This window comes from Quercus lobata, chromosome 5 (genome assembly GCF_001633185.2).
Source record: "Quercus lobata isolate SW786 chromosome 5, ValleyOak3.0 Primary Assembly, whole genome shotgun sequence".
Taxonomy (NCBI): Eukaryota; Viridiplantae; Streptophyta; class Magnoliopsida; order Fagales; family Fagaceae; genus Quercus; species Quercus lobata.
The window spans coordinates 66,884,046-66,895,087 of NC_044908.1; the positions used below are offsets into that span (position 1 = coordinate 66,884,046).

General features: G+C 35.9%; 1 protein-coding gene and 1 pseudogene across 2 annotated transcripts; one reads left to right on the forward strand and one right to left on the reverse strand.

The window, feature by feature from the left end:
- The first annotated feature begins 320 nt into the window (after window positions 1–320).
- Window positions 321–1,016, forward strand: LOC115990979. The gene has a single exon (XM_031114739.1). It carries the CDS (start codon window positions 321–323, stop codon window positions 1,014–1,016), a length of 696 nt encoding a protein of 231 aa, XP_030970599.1.
- A 703-nt stretch (window positions 1,017–1,719) lies between these two features.
- LOC115989145 lies at window positions 1,720–5,402 on the reverse strand (annotated as a pseudogene). The gene is made up of 7 exons (XR_004091821.1): window positions 5,311–5,402; window positions 4,099–4,538; window positions 3,899–3,996; window positions 3,219–3,789; window positions 2,812–3,070; window positions 2,555–2,737; window positions 1,720–2,429 (listed from the first exon to the last, which is right to left on the reverse strand). The product of XR_004091821.1 is annotated as an oligopeptide transporter 1-like (transcript).
- Between the last annotated feature and the right edge of the window lie 5,640 nt (window positions 5,403–11,042).

Consider the following 11,042-nt stretch of genomic DNA (forward strand, 5'->3'; position numbering starts at 1 on the left):
AATCAGAGTCACTTGCTCATGCACAAGCCCCACCAATCTGTGATGAGAAGGTTTGGAAAGCAATATGGAAGATGCAAGTCCCACCGAAGATTAGAAATTTTATTTGGCGAGCTTGTCACAATGTATTGCCGACCAAACAAGCTCTGATGAAGAGGAAAATAGTTGCTGAACCGATTTGTGAAAGATGCAAATTGGATGTGGAAGATGCAGAGCACGCTTTGTGGTCATGTCCGGAGTTGGATGTGGTGTGGGCTGATCAGGTACCGTAGAGTTTCAAGCATGAAGTTGGTTTCTCAGGTGTGAAGGAGTTGCTGTCATGGATGGTGGAGAAAGGAATGCCCCTGGAGCTGTTTGCATTTATGGCTTGGAGGATTTGGAATCAGCGGAATAAAGTCTACGTGAACCTTCAGTCCAGTCCGCTTCATCAAGTGGCAAAACAAGCTAGAGCCATGTTGGCGCAATACCAGATGACCACATGGACTGCAGAATTGCAGCTTGGGAGCAGCGGCATCAGAGGAACAAGGTGGAGTCCTCCGCAAGCTGGTTTTGTCAAGATTAATTTTGATGGCGCCGTGTTCAGTAATGCAAACTCGTCAGGGGTTGGAGCTGTAATACGGAACCATGATGGAGCTGTTATGGCCTCTTGTGCAGAAAAATTAAACGAAGCTTACAAGGCAGAGGAGATAGAAGCGTTGGCAGCACTTAAAGCGTTACAGTTGGCTTTCGATCTGGGTTTCCAAAATGCCATACTTGAAGGGGACTCACTTGGTCTAATAAAAGCTTTGAAGGCAGACGACCATAATTTATCTCCACTGGGTCTATTGGTAGAGGATGTCAAGTTGGCTGCAAGTAATTTTGTTAGTTTGTCGTATTCTCACATTAAGAGAAACGGTAATAGTGTAGCTCATAATCTGGCGAAACATGCTATAAGCATACCAGATTTTCAAGTTTGGATGGAAGATGTCCCATCACATGTTGTTTCATTTTTACATTCAGATGTAGTTCATTTACCTTAATAAAATCATACAGGTTTCATTCTCAAAAAAAAAAAAAAAAAAATCTATAGAAAATATATATATATATATATATATATTTATTTATTTAATAATTACTGAATACTGAATAGACGGGCCTCGTTTATGATTCTATCACATTCTCAAGAAGCTGCAGCATTGTCCCACAAGGCCACAATGTTGCAGACTCCACAATAATTGATTATTTTGGTTCTTTCCTTGTCTTTTTAATTGTCCCTTGTTTTGAAGTGATATTTTCTATCTTATTCACTGTTAGATACTCGAATAAATATATATTTCAATGGATTAAGATCTAGCCAAGGTTAAGAAAGGTTCAAATTCAAGCTAAATTATGAGTCAGGTAAGGCATATTCTGTTCTTAAAGATATTCAGATTACTTTAGGGAATCGTTTCCTGAATGTTGTTGAATTTAAAAACCATTCTTGTTTGTAACCCTACCTTTTTTTAATTGCATGTCTAATTCATTCTGATGCTATAGTTTGTTATATTCTCTTAGTATGTTAATGTGTCTCTAACATTTTTTTTTTTTTTTGGTATTATTTATTATTTGAATTTTACTGGTTGACCCTGAAGCTGACACAGTCTTTAACATTGTCAAGCCTATATGAAGATTTGTGGTCTGAAATGTAAAGATGATTACATGACAGTAAAAAATTAACCTTTAGCTCCATTTATGGTTCTATAATCTATTTTATTAGATAACAAAGCTTCTATACAAGAACTTTCTAGCCAAGCGCATATGGCTACACAAATCTACATATTATAATACTGTCAATGGAATACAGGACACCCTTCAACCTCTATGCCAGGGGCAGTGGGGCAACTTGCAAGTGGGCAGTGATCATGTAAATCCAATCCCCACCACCTTATTCCATTGATGTCTCTAATTTGTAATGTGAAATAGCAAAGGATGGCCATGAAAGCAACTCCAGCATCTAGCCCAGCTGATAGAATGTAATTGTGCCTTGCCCACCAGCCTTTATATCTCCTATACACAAAAAAGTTGAAGAAAATGCCCACAGCACCCCAACATAGGTAGTTCACAGCCCTGGCTGGTGGCATTCCTCCTGATCCACCTATGATGATTGGCATGTTAATGAGCCTTATCCACTTTTTTTCGGGAAACAAGCGTGAGAGTACCCACACAGGCAGTGGTGCTAGGAAACCAATGAGAAAGAAATAGTTCATCTTAGAGTACAGGCCTAGACGGCCAAACATGCGAAGTGGGCTGACTACACCCCATATGATGGAAGCATTGTAGAAAACATCATCTCCAGGGCATGTCCACGGGCTTCCTTCTGGAAGTTTAGATGGTTCACATATATGTTCTACTGAGGTCAAAAGCCACCAAGCTGTGCTGAAGTAGACTGAGGATGCAACTAAAGTTCCCACTAACTTCAGCAGGAAACATAGATAAATATTAGTATTTTTACTTTTTAATTTAATATCCATAGGTTCTAGCAAAATGTTAGTAGTGGATGGTAAATTGAGAACAAGATTTTGTAAATGAAAGAAATCACCTGAACAATAAACATGGATTTTGGAGGAATTTTCATGTAATGGCCTAGCTTGAAGTCTGACAGAAACATTATGGCTTGTGTCATGCTAATGTAGCCATAGGTCTTGAAAGCCACATTTGCAAGAGGTCTCCCAGGATACATGTAACCAATAATCATCTCAGTGATGACATTAAGTCCTGGTTCCTGCAGGTAGATTTTACAATAATGATTAAACACAAAGAACAAGAGGACAAAAAATTATATTCTAAATACCATACCTGGTTTGTGGTAGCAGTAATTACGCCAATTGGGAGAGTGAAGAATAGAGCCATGACAATTGCTAGCAGGACTCCCCAGTAAGGGAGTTGCAATTGTCAGCCAAAGCCTTCACAAGTAAGAATGGCAAGTCCAACAACAACGATCAATAGTACGTAAAACCACCATTGAGGGACAGGGTCATAGTTTTTCTTCATGAGCCTAGTGTGCACATCCCCAAACTTATTGTTGTATGTTGCCTTTGTTTGTTGCCAGATTTGCCTGCACAAAGAAAGGCAAAGATACATGGAAATCAAACCTCTGAAAGCACAGAGTAACATATATAATAGTTAGTTGCTCGGAAAAATGTTTAGTTAAATTGGCAAATTATTATGCACAAATGTTCTTTTCATGGATAATTTCAAAATACCTTCCATGGAAGAGTGCAACATGAGAGATTGTTGCAGCCAATACTGCAAAGCTAAGACCATAACCATATACAAAGAAGATGCTGAGATTAATTTTGCTATACCCATCATATCCATCTTGATTGAATTGGAAGGTTGTATCATTCAAAACTACTGAAACATTGTATTTTCCACCATCAGAGTTGAACGTGTGATGAGTAAATAGGAAATCGCTTTGCTTCATATGAGTTAGTCCAGTAAGCAATAGGAATTACTATGTAGAGAACTATGAAAAACCCAGCCATTATGTTAATGATAGCAAATCCAGGGGTGGCTAAAGGAGATCCTAGGAAACCAGCTACAGTGGACCAATCAAGGGCAAAGGAGCCAATACCAAGCCCACGAAGACCAGAACCAATTTGTTGGGCTGTGACTGAGTCCTTCCATATCCAACAAACAAAAGACAAAGCAGTTATGGATGGAAACAGATAGTTGGGAACAATATAGTATGAGAAGCTTGTTACAAGGGCCACAATGAAGAACTGCAGCCTTGTTAGTCCTCCCTTAGGCCTGGTCTCAACATCATGCAATGCCCTACAGGTTCAAAAATATGACTTGAGAGAGAATGAACTATATTTCCATTGTGCATATATATTATAGAGATAGAGATGGAAGAAGAAGCAAAGTGAGGGACTAGGGGCACCTAAATAGAGAGACTTGAACCAAGTTAGAAGGCCACCACATGTATGGTGAATCAACAAGAAGCTTTCGATATAGTCCTGCCCATCCATATCCTAGCAACTGAATAATCCATAATATTAATACCTTAAGATAGAAAATGAAGTAATTCTAATGACTCTAATCATATAATTTCACTTAGTAAAATACAAACGCAGAAATCACCTGGGTGGTATGACTTAACAAAATAGCTGCCAGAGGATGAATCCCTCGATGATAGAATGCCTTGACAATAGTAATAATACCAACTGCATAAACTGAGTTTGAACCTGAATTGGCAAATATGGTTATCAGGACATGCTCCTTCAAGTTGAAGGGACCTGGATTCAACGAAAAGAACCATTTTGTTCCTGGAATGTGAATAAATTTGTTTGGTAGATATGCTGCCATAAACTTTCCTATTGGAAGTACTACAATTTGGGCTGAAACCGATGATATATATAGTGCATTTTGGCGGTAACCAAAGAATTGATTCAAGAATGTCAGAACAGCACAAGATGTGATCCCCAAAAACCATGTTCGAAATGTCAAGCAGGGTAATGTTGGATCATCTGTAATTGGGACTGTGAGTCGAACTTGTTCAATTGGAGAATCATTTACTTCCTCTGCAAAGCCACCAAAAAGAAAGAATATCATATTCATTTGGAAAGGTAAACTTTGCAATCGCTTTCAAAGTATAACAATTTCTAGACAGATAGACAAAATCTTTGGAAAGATTATAGGACAGAGTTAGTGAACTATGTACATATCCCAAACTTCTTTTAGTCTAAACATATTTGAAATATGTCTACTACGAATTCAAATCTAAACTAATCATACTTGCTTTTGGCCCATTTTTGAGTTTGTTCAACATCAGTTGTCGAAGTATGTTCTTTCTATTGTTCAGTCAATAGAACTTGCAAGCAAGCATTTCTAAAATATATGCTCCACTTCTGGAACATGGTTCATTAATAAGATAATAGACATTTTCAAGCTTGAGAAAGCTCACTATAGAAGAACATATTCTAAACTTTGTGTAATAATTTGGTACTCCTTGACTACAATGGTATTCCACTCTAATAAAAATAAGCCAGCTAATACAAAAACACAAAATAACCACAGAGTTATATGGAAAACTTAATTACTCTAGAAGTAATTGGTTTAGAGTACTATTTCAGCTCTAGGAGTACTTAATAAATTTTCATGAACTCTTTAATTATCTTGTCTGTTCAAATTCACACAATTGTATATCAGACCATATTGATTAAAAATAAGAGACATGCATAAAGATGTGATAATTTTGAGCTATAACAGATACTATCTTGTTTTTATTTTCACCAGGGATATGATGATGTTGCTTTTTTCTGACAAAAAGAAACTCAGAAGGAAAATGTTTACCAGAGCTTTCAGAATAAGTATGGGCAGCTGGATCAAAATTGTTGTGTTGAAGAGATGAAGGAAGCACATTTGTATCTGATTTCTCCATGCTTCACTACCTACACTTCTTTAAAAAAATAAATAAGATGACGCTATATGTTATAAATAAATGAGCTGGTGGTAGCATTAATTCACGTAGGGCTTATTCCTTTCATACGTGTTCGTTACATTTTGTTTTTCTTGCTTTCACTGTCATTCTCTCTTGCTTTCATTTTCATTCTCTTTCAAACATTTTCATGCTTCATTAGTCTCTACCATGAGCTAGAACTCCTAGCAGCCATGAGAGTGTCCTAATCTATTGCACATTTAACACTTCCAATCAAATTGGTTTCTCTCCTTAAAAAGGACTCCATACTATGAACGAAAATTCTAATTACACACTTATTATTGTACACTCCATACAAACTTCCTTTTGAAACATGATTTTATAATTTTAGCAGAAATTATATTTTGAAAACACGATTTCAGCCCATATAGCATTGTGTCACTGTGTTTATAGTAAGTGCATAATAAAGAGTGCGTTACTATCTATTATGAAACCTCGTCCCCACTCCAATGGCAAACAGACTAGGATCATAAGCTTTCCACACATCGCATCGATTTTGATACCACTTGCTAGTAAGATTTTCGTCCGCTTGTAGTACACCACCATCAAATCTGATACCACCTGTTAAGACAATAACAACAAATTAAGGGTCGTGAAACTACATGCATGTTGACACGTTACATTAACTTAAAAGGCTTAAGTTTTTTTTTATATGTTTGGATTAATTTATGCTAATTTTAATCACTCATTTATGTTACTTAATTCTTACCATACAAGGTCGATCATCCATACTCACTTGAATAATTGTTAGGTACTCTCGGAGTACAAAGAATAATGTTTTTTCCTCTCACATTTATAGTTGAGTTCACTCATTAAGTTCATGGTAGAGTCTATCATGAATATGAGAGAAGGGAGCACAATTTCTTTGTACTCCGTGAATCTAAGAATTTTCCCTCATACCTTAAATGATTCTTGGAATATCTAGTGGTTGGCATGATGCCAAAACTATGTTCTCTTTTCTAATTGAATAAGAAATCAACATTTAAAGCCAAAATAAAAGAGATTAGACTAACTAATAAATCTATGATTCATAGGATCTGATTTTTGTTTAGGGTATTTATAATCCAACTTTGCTCTCCCCCCCCCCCCCCCCCAAAAAAAAAGATAATAACAATGACAAGATACCTTAATAATAACTAGCTTGTAACCTTATGTATATACATGAATACACTTAAAGATATACAATAAAATGCATAATATAATTCCTATATATATAATTTAAATACTATTAATAGTTATTTTTATATTTTGTTAACTCTTTAAAAAAAATTGTAAGGATATTATTAGGTATAAAATGTAAATTGTCCATTAATAGTTATGAAGCTTTTTTTTTTTTTTTTTTTTTTTTTACAATTCATTTATTCTAGACTCTTTGGTTTTTGTACATAATAACTCACTTAGATAAATATTTATGATGTGATCCCACATTTGATTCTAAAATTAAAAAATAAAACTCTTTAAGAATAAATAATTTAAGACACATGGCGCAAAATTGAAACTCTAATTTGGAATTTTAATTTGAGTTTTTCTTAATTTCACCTACTATTACTACTACTATTATTGTTATTATTATTATTATTATTATCACCCTAAACCAAGAAAAGCCAAATCTTATTTGATCATATTTTTTAATAAAAATAAATTTTTAACAATTTTGCATTCAACCACTACGTTAATTACACAGAAAAGGAATCCTCCTCAAGAAAACTAGAATCCTTTTCATGACAAGTTCTAAGAGCATTCTCATAAAAAATGCAAATATTTTAGCATTTAATATCTCAAAATCCTACTTTATCAATTTTAACATACCACTTTGCAATATGCCCAACATCAAATATTTTATTTTTTTACAACTTCATTTAAATAATATTATTTTTATTTTACTGCTGTGTCTCTCTCTTTCTCTAATGAAACCCACCACTTTCTTCTCAGTCCAAGCAACCCCAGTCATAGCCACACCCACGACTAACCACTGCCACCCACCACCACCATAAAAAATAATAAAATAATAAAAATAAAAAGGGATAATTACAGTAAACCCACCTGTGGTTAGGCCCGTTTACACTGTGCCTACCCGTGGTTCAAAACTTATCACTTTGCCCACCTGAGGTGCCTTCCGTTAGGGATCTATTACCCACCTCTCCGTTTGCCGTTAGAAAAACACATTTTTAAAGAAAAACAAACATAACAAAGATCAAAAAGTTAGGACTTTTTATTGCTTAAGAACTTCTTTGAGAACAAAACACAGGAATAGCACAGATCAAATGCTATTCCTGATTAAAAGTGATTTCATTGAGCATTTGTTTTTTTATTTTTGTTTTTTTTATAGATCTCTCCAACTTTTATTCAAACCAAACCAAACCCAAAAAAAAAAAAAATTCCAAATCCCAGAAAACAAATTACCAGAAATATATTTTGCTGTTGATCCTTGTCCTCCATTCTCTGCAACCAATCACAAAAAAATTCATACATATAAATATATTTGTTGGAGATTGTGGTTCTTGCGAGTCCGGTATGTGCTAGTAATGGGGTCGCCGATCTCGCGAGCTCCATTCCGACGGCCGCGATCACGAGATCGGCGACCCCATTACTAGCACATACCGGACTTGCAAGAACCACAATCTCCAACAACTATATTTATATGTATGAATTTTTTTGTGATTAGTTGCAGAGAATGGAGGACAAGGATCAACAGCAAAATATATTTCTGGTAATTTGTTTTCTGGGATTTGGAATTTTTTTTTTTTTTTTTTTTTTTTTGGGTTTGGTTTGGTTTGAATAAAAGTTGGAGAGATCTATAAAAAAAACAAAAAAAACAAAATGCTCAATGAAATCACTTTTAATCAGGAATAGCATTTGATCTGTGCTATTCCTGTGTTTTGTTCTCAAAGAAGTTCTTAAGCAATAAAAAGTCCTAACTTTTTTATCTTTGTTATGTTTGTTTTTCTTTAAAAATATGTTTTTCTAACGGCAAACGGAGAGGTGGGTAACAGATCCCTAACGGAAGGCACCTCAGGTGGGCAAAGTGATAAGTTTTGAACCACGGGTAGGCACAGTGTAAACGGGCCTAACCACAAGTGGGTTTACTATAATTATCCCAAATAAAAATAAACCACCAGCCGGCAGCCACCAAAATCACAAACTCAAACCCACAACCTTATCACCATCGAAACCCACATCCTCATACCACTATTAACCAAAAAAACAAAAACAAAAACAACCTAGAGACCCACGACTGCCACAACTAGTACTGCCTCAGCCACAACAACCACACCTTAGTCACGATCACCCATTGTCGCAACCACGGTCACACCCCCAACCACCACAATCACAACAAATTGCAACCCACCACATTGAAAAAAAATAAATAAATAATCACCCAAAAACACCATCAATACCACCCACAACCTGCAAATTCGAACCCCACCATCACAACCCAGCCTCACCCCAATACCAACAACCACCACAAAACCCACCACCCACAAACCCTAATCTCAACCCCAACCAAAACCCACCACTACCCACCCACCCCATTCTCAACCCCAACCAAAACCCACCACCCCGATCTCAACCCCATCAAAACTATCGCCGAGGCACCACCGATACCCACCAAATCAAACCCATGAAACCCACCAAATCATGACCACAATCGCCGAACCACCATCGTGCCTCATGACCACAATCGCCGACCACAAACCCTTGAAGCTTAACGGAGAGCAGATGGGTTTCAGAACAGAGGCAACATGATGAAAAAGGAAGGGAGATGATACCTGAGTTATGAGGGAGAACCAAAGAACGAGAGGGAGAGTCTGAGAAAGTGAACAAGAGTGATGATGAAAGTAAGCCATGTCTGAGGAGAGAGAGAATTAGAAATCAATAAAATATTATAACATCTTGCTATAGTGCACTCTCAAAAATGAGAGTGCACTATAGTATGATGGCAAATCTTTTAGCATATGCAAGTTTTGATGGAGTGGGTTTTTTGGGTTTCAAATGCTAAAATTTAATTTTTAGCATTTTTGCATTCTTTGATGAGAATGCTCTAATATGTTTTCAAATGATGCATAAAATTGTCAGTGTGTTGGTCGTCCATGTGCGGCAATTGAAGTACTTGAAGAACAAAAAGAATGAAAAACTTACAAAGGGCACCAGTGGGGTGCTAGCCAAAAACCATCCAAAGATTAACTCAATGATAGAAAAATCTCCAATAACTCAAAAGTGTAAGAGTTAGGAAATTTCACATACCTTGGAGAAGAGGAGACTTGGTGCTTATATAGTGATGTAAGGCTGACCAAGATCCCATGAACATAGAATCTTTCCTTGTAGGGAAGATATGGAGTTAATGTTCCGAGATCTTAGGGCTTTTTTTCCCCTACCAGAAGGATACGAATATGTAGAAGGATCTTTGGACATGGTATATAAGTTCTTTCCATATAGAGATGCATGAGTGGAGAACACGCAAATGGTGTGGGACTAAGTGTAATCCATTGCCAATATTCGGTAACCCAATGGGTACTTTCCTACCCAATGGTGAATGTGAGTAGAGAGCATGGTTGACATTGCGTCTTAATCAACCTGAAGGGTAAAAGGAGACCAAAGGGCAATCCAAACCTGAAGGATAAAAGGGGATTGATAAGCAGTCCAAACCTGAAGGATAAAAGGAGACTGAAGGGCAATCCAAACTTGAAGGGTAAAAGGGGACTGATGAGCAATCCAAACTCGAAGGGTAAAAGGAGACCAAAAGGTAATCCAAACCTAAAGGGTAAAAGGGGACCGATGAGCAATCCAAACCTAAAGGGTAAAAGGGGAATGGGGGCAACCAATAAATTATGGCTTTTGCTCATTAATTAGAGTCATAAATTGTTAACAAATACATTCTTTTTTCAAAAATATAATTTTGCCTAAACATCACATATAGTTTTAAGAGTCCTGTTAATAGGGGCATCCATTAATAAAGCATTTCATGGCAAGTATTTTCCCACTTTTAAATAAGAGAAATGATATGTTCATAATATTTTCACAACATTTTCACAGCAAATTCTAAGTTCTAAGTTGTTTCTAGTCGTTATTAGTGGGCAAAAAAGTAATTTCAATATTAGGAAAAAAAATTAGAACCAACAACAACTTACCACCTATGATTTATTGTGAAAATGTTATGGACACAGCACTTTACTTTAAATAAACATATTAATAAGAAGAGCATTCTCATTGGGTAATGTAAAACCCATCAAAATACAAAATACATGATATTGTTAACAAAATATGCATAAAAATACCAACATCGCATTTTGCATAAATCTTTACAACTTGCTACAATGGTTATGTAAATAGGGTTTGGTTAACAAGTACCTTTACAACATTTGTTTATGAACAATTTTAAGAAACTTTTTACCACTTCCATGGAAAATATAAAAAGCTATCAAAAATGTCTTTTTTTTTTCTTTTTCTTAAAAATTTTAAAAAATATTTTCTAAATCAATGCCGTTAGGGTATCTATTAACTTTTTCCACATAGATATGCATAACTACTATCATAGTGAAAAAGTTTTTATTTATTTTTCATTCTATCTCGCCTCTAATGCCTGGCT